The following is a 15,163-nucleotide window of genomic DNA, read 5'->3' as shown; positions in this document are numbered from 1 at the left end:
AAATGCTGGCTCCCGTTTTGACCTCCGGGGCGAGAGGTCAGACACCAGGCTAGGGAACCGCCTCCACTCGTCCTCTACGTCTACCTGGGCGCGCCGGGAGCGTGGACGCGGAGGCGGGGCCGGGGCCGGGGCCGGGGCCGGGGGCGGGGCGAGCCGGCAGGACTCGTAGGGCTGCCGGGAACATGGCGCTGTGCTGTTGGCGCAGTGCGGCCGCCCTCCGGCTGTGGGGCTCCGTAGCTGTACGGGCCGAGGCCTGGGGAGGCGTGGGGCCGTTCCAGGCCTGCGGCTGTCGGCTGGTGCTTGGCGGCAGAGACGGTGTCAGTGCGGGGCCGGGAGGCAGCCGTGGGGTCCGCGGTGAGCCCCTGGGTCCGGCGCGCCCTTTGCAGAGGCCTCCCAGAGCCGCGGTGCCCAGGGCATTCCGGAGGCGGCCGAGGGCAGCGGCTCCCTGTTTCTTCTTTTCGAGGTATTTTGGGCGAGGACAAGCACTTATTGCGTGTTCGTTGTCGACACCTTGCCCTCCTTTCTCACCTTGCCGTGTTTGCGGCGTGTTGCTTCCGTTCCAACACCCCGGGTCCCCGTCTTTTATGCTGATCCGTGGACGTCCCTTACGGGAGTTTTGTCGTTTATTTCACCATTCCCTCATTGAAATACTTTCTAACCTTTAGTTATTGTACATAATGCTGTGGCGAATGACCTTGTTTGCACCTCACTTTTTGCATAAATTCCGAGTACTGGGACTGCTAGGTCCGAAAGTATATGCATTTAACACTTTATCCCACATAAATGTTGTGCGGTTAATACTCCCACAGGCATGTGATCATACCTAGTAGTTGCATCTGGGAACTCTGCCTACATACGAAGAAATCTCAAGGTCCATGGTTGTTAGGTATCAAATACCCTATAATGGATGAATATTTAAGTAGATAATAGTACATTCACTTGATGCTGTCTGACACAGCTACTGAAAATATTGCGAAGAATGAGGCCCGAAGTGGTGGCTCACACTTGTAATACCAGCACTTTTGGAGGCTGAGACAGGAGGATTGCTTGGGGCCAGGAGTTCAAGACCAGCCTGGGCAACATAACGAGACCCCCATCTGTACAAAACAGTTAAAAGTTAGCCGGGCATGGTGGTGCAAGCCTGTAGTCCCAGTTACTCCCAAAACTAAGGCAAGAGGATCCCTTGAGTCCAGGAGTTCAAGGCTGCAGTGAGCTATGATTGAAGGCTCACTGCACTGCAGCCTGGGTGACAGCAAGACCGTATCTACCTGAAAAAAAAAAAAAAAACTTTAATAGAAAAGTCCTGAAGAGTCTGCTGGGCGCAGTGGCTCGTGCCTGTTATTCCAGCACTTTGGGAGGCAGAGGCGTGTGGATCACCTGAGTTCAGGAGTTGCAAGAGCAGCCTGGCCAACATGGTGAAACCCTGTCTCTACTAAAAATACAAAAAGTAGCTGGTGGTGGACGCCTGTAATCCCAGCTACTGGGGAGGCTGCGAGCAGGACAATCGCTTGAAACCGGAAGGCGGAGGTTGCAGTGAGCCGAGATCTCGACACTGCACTCCAGCCTGGGCTAAGGAGTGAAACTCTGTCTCAAAAGAAAAAAGAAAGAAAGATCCTGAAGAGTCTGTGATTCATCCAAGAAGCCCTCACTGAGCTCTTATTCTGTGCCGGACTCTGTTCTAGGTGCTGTAGATAGGGCAGGGACCAGGACCGGCAAAAGGGTGGAGCACATTCTAGTATCAGTGATATTCCAAGACTATTGTTAAATCCTCGCTACCACTCGCCCTAAAGCAGGAGGCATAGGGCTGCCTGTGAGGAGGAGTCTGTTGCATGGGCTTTCTGCAGTTTGGAATCTGCCCTTTGGCTGTAGATTTTTGAGATCTCTGAATTTGTCCTTTGTGTCCTTTGCACAATGTCCCTCCCAGGTTACACCCATGGCTGCCCCTCAGACTCCCCCTACTCACAGTGAATTTCGCACCATGTAGTATATACTTTAAGCCATACATCTTAATTATGTTCCAGACATTTGAAAACTCCATTTATGTGTTTTTCAGTCACTCACAAACATTGTATTTATGTAGGTGAGGAACGTACTTCAGGCACCTTTCGTAATACCTTGCTTGCCATCAGCACGCACTCAGCAGCAATAGTAACTTTCATTGCTTTTGTGATTCTCCTGACGGTTCATGTTTAGTAGCAGCACGGTAGTGGTTTGGGGAACGACCCTAAGTGAATAGATGTCTGACATGCTGTGTGAAGTGGGCGTTTAACAGGTGGTGGGATGGTTTTAGAGCCAGAGCTTTCCCTCTTTCCTTCTTGACAACTTGACCAATTTTCATTAGAAAACCCCTTTGGAGGTTTGCACTCAGAGAATTGAGTACCCACTGAGTGTACTGAATTATGAAATGAGCACAGTTTCCATTAACCTGAATTTTTTGCTCCCAAATAAGTCTTGATTTTTGATTTATGACTGCTTTCCATTGTAGCCCAATAGTCAGCTGAAAAAGCTGATTTTTTGGGAGGTCTGGAGAGACGTGCGTGGTCAGTCTCAATGGTGGGGTTGCTGCAAAGGGTAGAACCATGCTCGTTCTTGCTACCCTGAGATTGGCTGCTATCTGTTTCCTTTGCTGCTTTGTTTTTCTCTGTCAGTATTAAAGGTGGAAGAAGGCCCGTATCTTTTTCTGTGGGTGCTTCAAGTGTTGGAAGCGGAGGCAACAATGACAAGGGGAAGCTTTCTCTGCAGGATGTGGCTGAGCTGATTCGGGCCAGAGCCTGCCAGAGGGTGGTGGTCATGGTGGGGGCCGGCATCAGCACGCCCAGTGGCATTCCAGACTTCAGGTACTGTCCGCAGTCCCACCTGCCTTCTGTGCTCCCCTTCCCTGCCTCCTGCCCTCCCCACTGCCCGGTTTACTCCACTTTGCTGTCCTCTTCCAAAGTCCTCAGAGCCTCTTCCTTCTCTCTCTGCAGATCTCCGGGGAGTGGGCTGTACAGCAACCTCCAGCGGTACAATCTCCCGTACCCCGAGGCCATTTTTGAGCTTCCATTTTTCTTCCACAACCCCAAGCCCTTTTTCACTTTAGCCAAGGAGCTGTACCCTGGGAACTACAGGCCCAATGTCACTCACTACTTCCTCCGGCTGCTTCATGACAAGGGGCTGCTTCTGCGGCTCTACACGCAGAACATCGATGGGCTTGAGAGAGGTGAGCCCTCTGTCCATCTCACACATTCTTGTTCTCACAGGGAAGGCTCAGGTGCTTGTTTCTGGGGAGGGCCAAGACCTAGTGCTTATGCTTCTTTCTTGGAACTGTTTTTGAGCCAACCAGTTAGGGCTTTGTTCCCAAGGAAAATGTTCTCAGGGTGTTTAAAGGCCCCTGCTTGCTCTCCTGGCGTACCTGCAGAACTGTGCATTTTGGGCAGAAGTTGACATTGTTTTGCTAATCTGGTGTGATCATTTCTTTTTTCTGTTTTTTTTTTTTTTTTTTCTGAGATGGAGTTTCACTCTTGTTGCCCAGGCTGGAGTCCAATGTCTCGATCTCGGCTCACCACAACCTCCGCCTCCCGGATTAAAGCGATTCTCCTGCCTCAGCCTCCCGAGTAGCTGGGATTACAGGTGTGTGCCACCACAACCAGCTAATTTTGTATTTTTAGTAAAGACGGGGTTTCTCCATGTTGGTCAGTCTGGTCTTGAACTCCCGACCTCAGGTGATCCGCCCACCTCAGCCTCCCAAAGTGCTGGGATTACAGGCATAAGCCACTGTGCCCGGCCTTCTGTTCTCTTCTAAAAATTGTATTACAGAATGTTTTTGAGCACATGCAAATCAAGAGAAAAATGTAATGAAGCGTCCTGTCCACATCACCAGCATGTAGCCAGTCCTTCTTCCTGCGTCCTCACCACCTTCTTCCAAATCTCCAGATTATTGTGAAGCAAATCCCTGACATCATGAATTTAATCTAGAAATAATCTATAAATACATGAATAGGTATCTCTAGAGGATCCTTGAAAAACAACTCTGGCTGGGTGCAGTGGCTCACACCTGTAATCCCAGCGCTTTGGGAGGCAGGCATATCACCTGAGGTTGGGAGTTCAAGACTGGACTGGCTAACATGGGAAACCCTGTCTCTGCTAAAAATAGAAAAAGCTGGGCGTGGTGATGCGCCCCTATAATCCCAGCTACTTGGGATCGCTGGAACCTGGGAGGTGGAGGTTACAGTGAGCTGAGATTGTGCCACTGCACTCCAGCCTGGGTGACAGAGAGACTCCGTCTCAAAAATAAATAATAAAAATAAAAATTAAAAATTAAAAACAACTTTGATACCATTTTCACGCTGAAGAATCTCTTGTAATTCCTTAATATTGTCACACTCAGCCTGTGGTGATTTTTGACTGTATCCACGTGGGGCCCAAACCAGCGATTCACAGGTTCTGCCAACTTCTGGCCGTGCACCTTGGGGATGCACTTGATGGGGCCTTTTCCTTACATGCAGGGATGCAGACAGGTGGGGGACAGTCAGCTCTCTGGGATCCAGGAGCAGCTCAGCCAGTCTGCAGATGTGATGTCAGTTAGAAAGAGACACCTTGGCTCCAGGTCTATGTTTCCTTGCCAGAAGGGTTCCCTAGCCTGGAGCCACAGAGGCAGCCGTGGCTACCCCATGTGGGTGGTCCCTTCTCCCAGAGGTGCAGCAGGGCAGGCCGTGTGGGAAGGTGGGCACTCCTGGCTGTGAGATGCAGCACTGCTGAGTGGCAGGGGCTTGGGGAGCCTCCTGCAGCTGGGACCCTGGCCATGCTAACCGCAGTGCTTCAGAGCCATACAATAGTAACACAACTTTCATAAGAAGTCACTTTTTGTCTGTTTTTCTACCAAGCAATTCTTTTGGAATTTATGATATTTACATCCTCATTTTAACTGGGTGTCTATAGAATAGAAAATGTGTTCCTAGGTACTGGATATAAGTTTTTGAGACAGGGTCTTGTCGCTGTTGCCCAGGCTACAGTGCAGTGGCATGATAATAGCTCACTGTAGCCTTGAACTCCTGGGCTGAAGTGATCCTGTTGTCTCAGCCTCTGGAATAGCTGGGACTACAGGCATGCACTACCATGCCTGGGTAGTTTTTACATTTTTTCCTGGAGGTCAGGTCTCACTGTGTTGCCCAGGCTGGTTTCAAACTCCTGGCCTCAAGCGATTGTCCTCCCTTGGCCTTCCAAAGCACTGGGATTACAGGCATGAGCCACTGTGTCCAGCCTGGTATTGGGTATAATTTTGTTTTTTGATATAAGAGTTTCGCTCTTGTTTCCTAGGCTGGAGTGCAGTGGTGTAGTCTCCGCTCATTGCAACCTCTGCCTCCTGGGTTCAAGTGATTTCTCTTGCCTCAGGCTCCCGAGTAGCTGGGATTACAGGTGCCCGCCACCATACCCGGCTAATTTTTATATTTTTAGTGGTGGCAGGGCTTCACCATGTTGGCCAGGCTGGTCTCAAACTCCTAACCTGAAACGATCGACCCACCTCGGCCTCCTAAAGTGCTGGGATTACAGGCGTGAGCCACCGTGCCTGGCCGGATATAATTTTATTTGAGCTTACATCAAATGAGTTTTTGTACTGAGTTTTGACAGGCTTTGTTTTAACCGTGGTTTGGCTCCAGCTGGGAGCCCCTTTACTCCCATGCCTTATTCTGGTTGGTGCTGCATGATCTGTAGGTGATATGGGCATGGACATGAGGCTTGAGGATGTCACAACCCCAAGGGGTTGTGCCTTCTTCCAGGAGGCCTGCCAAGCCCAGAAGTGGTGCTTTTGGACCTGCGTGCTCACCCCAGAGGCAGCGGCAACACTTAGCTTTGGCTTGAATTTCAGCGTCAGGCATCCCTGCCTCAAAGCTGGTTGAAGCTCACGGAACCTTTGCCTCTGCCACCTGCACGGTCTGCCGAAGGCCCTTCCCGGGGGAGGACTTCTGGGTGAGTTACCTGCTGTTGGCCTCCCTTCCACGCTTGCTGTTGGGGTCACCTGGAAAGGTGGTATTTTGTAAGCATTGTGTATAAAGTATTATTGAACAATTATCGTGTGAAAAATTTTATTTGTAAATTAGAACAGTAATGCATGCTGGTAAGAAATTTAAGACAATATAGAAATATGTAAAGAAAATGAATCTCCCTTCAGCCAATTCCTGCTGCCCACTTTTTTTTTTTAGACAGAGTCTCAGTCTGTTGCCCAGGCTGGAGTGCAGTGGGGTAATCTCTGCTCAGTGCAACCTCCATCTCCTGGGTTCAATCAGTTCTCCTGCCTCAGCCTCTCGAGTAGCTGGGATTATAGGCATGTGCTACCACACCCCACTAGTTTTATTATTTTATTTATTTTTTATTTTTAGTAGAGATGATATTTCATCATGTTGGCCAGGCTGTTCTCAAACTCCTGACTTCAGGTGATCCATCCACCTCAGCCTCCCAAAGTACTGGGATTACAGGCATGAGCCACAGCCCCTGGCCCCTGCTGTCTACTTTTTTTTTAGATGGAATTTCGCTCTTATTGCCCAGGCTGGAGTGCAATGGTGTGATCTCAACTTACCACAACCTCTGCCCCCTAGGTCCAAGTGATTCTCCTGCATCAACCTCCCGAGTAGCTGGGGTTACAGGCATGCGCCACCATGCCCAGCTAATTTTGTATTTTTAGTAGAGACAGGGTTTCTCCATGTTGGTCAGGCTGGTCTTGAACTCCCGACTTCAGGTGGTCCACCCACCTCGGCCTCCCAGAGTGCTGGGATTACAGGCGTGAGCCACTGCGCCTGGCCTCTGCTGCCCACTTTTAACAGCTGGGTGTATAATGTTCCAGGCCTTTCAAAAAAAAAAAGTGATATGTTTATATAAACATATGTGCATGTACCTATGTACATACACCTACACACAGTTAAAAAATTTTTTTTCAGGCTGGTTGCAGTGGCTCATGCCTGTAATCCCAGCACTTTGGGAGGCCGAGGTGGGCAGATCACGAGGTCAAGAGGTGGAGACCATCCTGGCCAACATGGTGAAACCCCGTCTCTACCAAAAATAAGAAAATTAGCCAGATGTGGTGGCATGTGCTTGTATTCTCAGCTACTCGGGAGGCTGAGGCAGGAGAATTGCTTAAATCCAGGAAGCAGAGGTTGCAGTGAGCTGAGATCACGCTACTGCACGCCAGCCTGGTGACAGAGTGAGAGTCTTTCTCAAAAAAAAAAAAAAAAAAAATTCAGCAATGGGGTCATTTTCAGCTTAGTATTCTACAGCTTGAGTTTTTACTTAGCAGTGTCATGGAACTCTTGTGTCAATCCCTACAGTTCTGCTAACCCTTTGTATTAACTTTTATGGAGTATTATATTTAGCCTTTCCCGTACTGTGGGACATTCTTTGATGTATGTAATTTTCGCTATTAAAAACACAGCAATGATACCTCTGCTTATGCTGCCATGAATATCTGTATTTCTGTAGAATGGGTTTCTTAAAATAGAATAGAATAGAGTTGAAAAATCTTAAATATAAAACTCTGAAATAGAGACATGGCACGTAACTTTTTAAAAATTTACTTATTTTTTATTGAGGTGAATTTTTTTTTTTTGAGACAGAGTCTTGCTCTGTCACCCAGGCTGCATGTGATCTGTGCTCACTGTAACCTTCGTCTCCTGGGTTCAAGCAATTCTCCTGCCTCAGCCTTCCAAGTAGCTGGACTACAGGCATGTGCCACCATGCCCAGCCAATTTTTTTTTGTATTTTCGGTAGAGATGGGATTTCATCATGTTGGCCAGGCTGGTCTTGAACTCCTGACCTCAAGTGATCCACATGCCTTATTGAGGTGAATTTGATGTAACATAGAATTAACCATTTTAAAGTGTTGAGTTCCTTGGCGTTCAGCACATTCACAGTGTGTGTACCTGTTGCCAGTTACCAAGTTCCAGGCCATGCTGATTACCCCAAAAGAAAACCTTGTACTGTTAGGCAGTCACTCCTCATTTCTTCTGCCTCCAGCCTCTGGCAACCACAGATACGCTTTCTGTCTTTACATTTGTCTCTTCTGGATATTTCATGTAAATGCAATCAAATGGCCTTTTGTGTCAAGGCTATTTCTCAAAAATACTTGTGGCTCATTCACACTGTAGCTTGTATTAGTACTTTATCCTGTTTTATGGTTAAATAATATTCCATTGATGTATGTACTGCAGTTTGTTCATCTCTTCATACATTGATGGATGTGTGGGTTGTTCCTACTTTGCTGCTCTTGTGAATAGTTCTACTGTGAATGCATGTACAAGTATTTGTGTGAGAGCCCTTGTTTTTTATGCTTTTGAGTATAAAAAACATACCTAGGAGTATTGCTGGGTAATTCCATGTTTAGCTTTTTTTGTTTTGAAATTAGGAAGTGTGAGTCAGCACATAGTAGAAACTTCATATATGCATATTATTCTTTTTGTCAATGCATTCATGCATTGATGACCAATTTATTCAACAAACAGTTTAGTCTGCTCAGTGCCAGGCCCTTTGCTGGGGTCTGTGGATGTGAAAACAAATTAAGGTGGAGTTATCCAAGAGTTACAATTTGGTGCCATATACGTTTTACTAGTACTGAATGCTGAAAGAGGTAATGACTCAGCAGTGGCAGACAGCAGGCTAGGGAGCCCCTCAGAGATGAGGCCATTGGGATGTGAGAGTCGGTTTCTCAGCTGTGAGACGACAGCAGGCTAGGGAGCACCTCAGAGATGAGGCCATCGGGATGTGAGAGTCGGTTTCTCAGCTGTGGGATGACAGCAGGCTAGGGAGCACCTCAGAGATGAGGCCATCGGGATGTGAGAGTCGGTTTCTCAGCTGTGGGAGGACAGCAGGCTAGGGAGCAGCTCAGAGATGAGGCCATCGGGATGTGAGAGTCGGTTTCTCAGCTGTGGGAGGACAGCAGGCTAGGGAGCAGCTCAGAGATGAGGCCATTGGGATGTGAGAGTCGGTTTCTCAGCTGTGGGAGGACAGCAGGCTAGGGAGCACCTCAGAGATGAGGCCATCGGGATGTGAGAGTCGGTTTCTCAGCGGTGGGAGGACAGCAGGCTAGGGAGCACCTCAGAGATGAGGCCATCGGTATGTGAGAGTCGGTTTCTCAGCGGTAGGAGGACAGCAGGCTAGGGAGCAGCTCAGAGATGAGGCCATCGGGATGTGAGAGTCGGTTTCTCAGCTGTGGGAGGACAGCAGGCTAGGGAGCACCTCAGAGATGAGGCCATCGGGATGTGAGAGTCGGTTTCTCAGCTGTGGGACGACAGCAGGCTAGGGAGCCCCTCAGAGATGAGGCCATCGGGATGTGAGAGTCGGTTTCTCAGCTGTGGGACGACAGCAGGCTAGGGAGCACCTCAGAGATGAGGCCATCGGGATGTGAGAGTCGGTTTCTCAGCTGTGGGACGACAGCAGGCTAGGGAGCCCCTCAGAGATGAGGCCATCGGGATGTGAGAGTCGGTTTCTCAGCTGTGGGATGACAGCAGGCTAGGGAGCACCTCCGAGATGAGGCCATCGGGATGTGAGAGTCGGTTTCTCAGCTGTGGGAGGACAGCAGGCTAGGGAGCAGCTCAGAGATGAGGCCATCGGGATGTGAGAGTCGGTTTCTCAGCTGTGGGAGGACAGCAGGCTAGGGTCCATCTGAGATATGAGGCCATCGGGATGTAAGAGTCGGTTTCTCAGCGGTAGGAGGACAGCAGGCTAGGGAGCACCTCAGAGATGAGGCCATCTGGATGTGAGAGTTGGTTTCTCCGCTGTGGGACGACAGCAGGCTAGGGAGCACCTCAGAGATGAGGCCATCCGGATGTGAGAGTCGGTTTCTCAGCTGTGGGAGGACAGCAGGCTAGGGAGCAGCTCAGAGATGAGGCCATCGGGATGTGAGAGTCGGTTTCTCAGCTGTGGGAGGACAGCAGGCTAGGGAGCACCTCCGAGATGAGGCCATCGGGATGTGAGAGTCGGTTTCTCAGCTGTGGGACGACAGCAGGCTAGGGAGCCCCTCAGAGATGAGGCCATTGGGATGTGAGAGTCGGTTTCTCAGATGTGGGACGACAGCAGGCTAGGGAGCAGCTCAGAGATGAGGCCATCGGGATGTGAGAGTCGGTTTCTCAGCTGTGGGAGGACAGCAGGCTAGGGAGCACCTCAGAGATGAGGCCATCGGGATGTGAGAGTCGGCTTCTCAGCTGTGGGAGGACAGCAGGCTAGGGTCCATCTGAGATATGAGGCCATCGGGATGTAAGAGTCGGTTTCTCAGCGGTAGGAGGACAGCAGGCTAGGGAGCACCTCAGAGATGAGGCCATCGGGATGTGAGAGTCGGTTTCTCCGCTGTGGGACGACAGCAGGCTAGGGAGCACCTCAGAGATGAGGCCATCCGGATGTGAGAGTCGGTTTCTCAGCTGTGGGAGGACAGCAGGCTAGGGAGCAGCTCAGAGATGAGGCCATCGGGATGTGAGAGTCGGTTTCTCAGCTGTGGGAGGACAGCAGGCTAGGGAGCAGCTCAGAGATGAGGCCATCGGGATGTGAGAGTCGGTTTCTCAGCTGTGGGAGGACAGCAGGCTAGGGAGCACCTCCGAGATGAGGCCATCTGGATGTGAGAGTCGGTTTCTCCGCTGTGGGACAACAGCAGGCTAGGGAGCCCCTCAGAGATGAGGCCATCGGGATGTGAGAGTCGGTTTCTCAGCTGTGGGAGGACAGCAGGCTAGGGAGCAGCTCAGAGATGAGGCCATCGGGATGTGAGAGTCGGTTTCTCAGCTGTGGGACGACAGCAGGCTAGGGAGCCCCTCAGAGATGAGGCCATTGGGATGTGAGAGTCGGTTTCTCATATGTGGGATGACAGCAGGCTAGGGAGCAGCTCAGAGATGAGGCCATCGGGATGTGAGAGTCGGTTTCTCAGCTGTGGGAGGACAGCAGGCTAGGGAGCACCTCAGAGATGAGGCCATCGGGATGTGAGAGTCGGCTTCTCAGCTGTGGGAGGACAGCAGGCTAGGGTCCATCTGAGATATGAGGCCATCGGGATGTAAGAGTCGGTTTCTCAGCGGTAGGAGGACAGCAGGCTAGGGAGCACCTCAGATATGAGGCCATCTGGATGTGAGAGTCGGTTTCTCCTCTGTGGGACGACAGCAGGCTAGGGAGCACCTCAGAGATGAGGCCATCCGGATGTGAGAGTCGGTTTCTCAGCTGTGGGACGACAGCAGGCTAGGGAGCAGCTCAGAGATGAGGCCATCGGGATGTGAGAGTCGGTTTCTCAGCTGTGGGAGGACAGCAGGCTAGGGAGCAGCTCAGAGATGAGGCCATCGGGATGTGAGAGTCGGTTTCTCAGCTGTGGGACGACAGCAGGCTAGGGAGCACCTCAGAGATGAGGCCATCGGGATGTGAGAGTCGGTTTCTCAGCTGTGGGAGGACAGCAGGCTAGGGAGCACCTCAGAGATGAGGCCATCGGGATGTGAGAGTCGGTTTCTCAGCTGTGGGAGGACAGCAGGCTAGGGAGCAGCTCAGAGATGAGGCCATCGGGATGTAAGAGTCGGTTTCTCAGCTGTGGGACGACAGCAGGCTAGGGAGCCCCTCAGAGATGAGGCCATTGGGATGTGAGAGTCGGTTTCTCAGCTGTGGGACGACAGCAGGCTAGGGAGCACCTCAGAGATGAGGCCATCGGGATGTGAGAGTCGGTTTCTCAGCTGTGGGAGGACAGCAGGCTAGGGTCCATCTGAGATATGAGGCCATCGGGATTTAAGAGTCGGTTTCTCAGCGGTAGGAGGACAGCAGGCTAGGGAGCACCTCAGAGATGAGGCCATCTGGATGTGAGAGTCGGTTTCTCCGCTGTGGGACGACAGCAGGCTAGGGAGCAGCTCAGAGATGAAGCCATTGGGATGTGAGAGTCGGTTTCTCAGCTGTGGGAGGACAGCAGGCTAGGGAGCACCTCCGAGATGAGGCCATCAGGATGTGAGAGTCGGTTTCTCAGCTGTGAGAGGACAGCAGGCTAGGGAGCACCTCAGAGATGAGGCCATCGGGATGTAAGAGTCGGTTTCTCAGCTGTGGGACGACAGCAGGCTAGGGAGCCCCTCAGAGATGAGGCCATTGGGATGTGAGAGTCGGTTTCTCAGCTGTGGGACGACAGCAGGCTAGGGAGCACCTCAGAGATGAGGCCATCGGGATGTGAGAGTTGGTTTCTTAGCTGTGGGAGGACAGCAGGCTAGGGAGCAGCTCAGAGATGAGGCCATCGGGATGTGAGAGTCGGTTTCTCAGCTGTGGGAGGACAGCAGGCTAGGGAGCACCTCAGAGATGAGGCCATTGGGATGTGAGAGTTGGTTTCTCAGCTGTGGGAGGACAGCAGGCTAGGGAGCACCTCAGAGATGAGGCCATCGGGATGTGAGAGTCGGTTTCTCCGCTGTGGGACGACAGCAGGCTAGGGAGCACCTCAGAGATGAGGCCATCGGGATGTGAGAGTCGGTTTCTCCGCTGTGGGACGACAGCTGGCTAGGGAGCAGCTCAGAGATGAGGCCATCGGGATGTGAGAGTCGGTTTCTCAGCTGTGGGAGGACAGCAGGCTAGGGAGCAGCTCAGAGATGAGGCCATCGGGATGTGAGAGTCGGTTTCTCCGCTGTGGGACGACAGCTGGCTAGGGAGCACCTCAGAGATGAGGCCATCGGGATGTGAGAGTCGGTTTCTCAGCTGTGGGACGACAGCAGGCTAGGGAGCATCTCAGAGATGAGGCCATCGGGATGTGAGAGTCGGTTTCTCAGCTGTGGGAGGACCGCAGGCTAGGGAGCACCTCAGAGATGAGGCCATCGGGATGTGAGAGTCGGCTTCTCAGCTGTGGGAGGACAGCAGGCTAGGGTCCATCTGAGATATGAGGCCATCGGGATGTAAGAGTCGGTTTCTCAGCGGTAGGAGGACAGCAGGCTAGGGAGCACCTCAGAGATGAGGCCATCTGGATGTGAGAGTCGGTTTCTCCGCTGTGGGAGGACAGCAGGCTAGGGAGCAGCTCAGAGATGAGGCCATCGGGATGTGAGAGTCGGTTTCTCAGCTGTGGGAGGACAACCGGCTAGGGAGCACCTCAGAGATGAGGCCATCGGGATGTGAGAGTCGGTTTCTCAGCTGTGGGAGGACAGCAGGCTAGGGAGCAGGTTACAGATGAGGCCATCGGGATGTGAGATTCGGTTTCTCAGCGGTAGGAGGACAGCAGGCTAGGGAGCACCTCAGAGATGAGGCCATCTGGATGTGAGAGTCTGTTTCTCAGCTGTGGGACGACAGCAGGCTAGGGAGCATCTCAGAGATGAGGCCATCGGGATGTGAGAGTCGGTTTCTCAGCTGTGGGAGGACAGTCGGCTAGGGAGCACCTCAGAGATGAGGCCATCTGGATGTGAGAGTCGGTTTCTGGCAGCAGAGTCCTGGAGTATGCAAGGCCTGTTTGCTCTGTTGGAGTTTGAACTGCATCCTGAAAATCTCAGGAGACAGTGAAGGATTTTTAGGCGGGAAAATTATGTGAAGGGATTTGCATTTAAAAGAGCTCATTTGGAGCAGGGCTTGGTGGTTCACCCCTGTAATCCCAGCACTTCGGGAAGCCTAGGCACGCGGATCACCTGAGGTTGAGAGTTTGAGAGCAGCCTGGGCAAAATTGTGAAGCCCTATTTTTGTATTTTTGTAAAAATATAAAAATTAACCAAGTGTGGTGGCACACCTGTAATCCCAGCTACTCGGAAGGCTGAGACAGGAGAATCACTTGAACCTGGGAGGCTGAAGTTGCTGTGAACTGAGATCACACCACTGTACCCAGCCTGCGCAACAGAGTGAGACTCCATCTCAAAACAAAATAAATAAAGAAGAAAATAAAAGAGATAATTTGGGCATAGGTTGGTTTTCATTCTCCACCTTTGTTCTTCTCCTTCTGTACTGTGTTCGCTATTCTGAGTCTTTTGCGTTTTCACGTAAATTTCAGAAATTGTTGCTATCTGTTCTCTGCCTGTTTCTTTTTATCTTTTTTGAGACAAGACAGAGTCTCACTCTGTCACCCAAGCTGGAGTGCAGTGGCATGATCTCTGCTCACTGCAACCTCTTCCTCCCAAGTTCAAGTGATTCTCCTGCCTCAGCCTCCAGAGTAGCTGGAATTACAGGCGTGCATCACCATGCCTGGCTAATTTTTGTATTTTTAGTAGAGACAGGGTTTCACCATGTTGGTCAGGCTGGTCTTGAACTCCTGACCTTGTGATCCACCCACCTCGGCCTCCCAAAGTGCTGGGATTACAGGCGTGAGCCAGCGCACCTGACCTCTCTGCCTGTTTTTTTAATTTAATTTAATTTTAATTTTTTATTTTTTTTGAGTTGGAGTTTCGCTCTTGTTACCCAGGCTGGAGTGCAATGGCACGATCTCGGCTCACCACAACCTCCGCCTCCTGGGTTCAGGCAATTCTCCTGCCTCAGCCTCCTGAGTAGCTGGGATTACAGGCACATGCCACCATGCCCAGCTAATTTTTTGTATTTTTAGTAGAGACGAGGTTTCACCATGTTGACCAGGATGGTCTCGATCTCTTGACCTCGTGATCCACCCGCCTTGGCCTCCCAAAGTGCTGGGATTACAGGCGTGAGCCACCGCGCCCGGCCTATTTTTATTTTTTTTTAAGACAGGGTTTCACCATGTTGGTCAGGCTGGTCTTGAACTCCAGACCTCAGGTGATCCGCCCACCTTGGCCTCCAAAGTGCTTGGATTACAGGCGTGAGCCACCACGCCCGGCCATTCTCTCTGCCGGTTTTTTTAAGACTTTAGTCTTTGGAGATTTGCAGTTTCTCCGTGCTGTTTTTCCGTATTAATTTTCTTTTATTTATTCTGCTTAAAATTTGTAGGCCTTCCTTGAGAAAAATAAAATAAAATTCTAGGCCAGATGCAGTGGCTCATGCCTGTAATCCCAGTACTTTGGGAGGCTGAGGCAGGTGGATCACCTGAGTTAAGAGTTTGAGACCAGCCTGGCCAACATGGTAAAACTCTGTCTCTACTAAAAGTACAAAATGAGCCATGCGTGATGGCGGCTATCTGTAGTCCCAGCTATTCGGGAGGCTGAGGCAGAATTACTGGAACCCAGGAGGTAGAGGTTGACAGTGAGCTGAGATCACGCCACTGCATTCCACCCTGGGTGACAGAGTGAGACTCCATATCAAACAAATAAAAGATAAAATAAAATTCTAAGCC

The 15,163-nt window shown here is 51.1% G+C and overlaps 1 protein-coding gene across 3 annotated transcripts in view; it reads left to right on the top strand.

The window, feature by feature from the left end:
- The first annotated feature begins 168 nt into the window (after window positions 1-168).
- SIRT3 (sirtuin 3) overlaps window positions 169-15,163 on the top strand; it is a 27,582-nt gene continuing 12,587 nt past the window's right edge. For 2 of the 3 annotated variants that reach the window (XM_012456058.2, XM_012456060.3), the window contains exons 1-4: window positions 169-463; window positions 2,649-2,837; window positions 2,967-3,199; window positions 5,846-5,946. In XM_012456058.2, coding sequence (XP_012311481.1) covers window positions 183-463; window positions 2,649-2,837; window positions 2,967-3,199; window positions 5,846-5,946 — 804 coding nt within the window. In that variant the 5' untranslated portion in view covers window positions 169-182. The remainder of the gene's footprint in view (window positions 464-2,648; window positions 2,838-2,966; window positions 3,200-5,845; window positions 5,947-15,163) is intronic. The other variant, XM_012456059.2, reaches the window with a different exon arrangement.

Source organism: Aotus nancymaae, unplaced genomic scaffold (genome assembly GCF_030222135.1).
Source record: "Aotus nancymaae isolate 86718 unplaced genomic scaffold, 86718_ANA_hifiasm-v0.15.2.pri h1tg000106l, whole genome shotgun sequence".
In the NCBI taxonomy this organism is placed as follows: Eukaryota; Metazoa; Chordata; class Mammalia; order Primates; family Aotidae; genus Aotus; species Aotus nancymaae.
The sequence above is the reverse complement of the archived record's forward strand: the minus strand, read 5'-3'. Positions and strand labels throughout refer to the sequence as shown.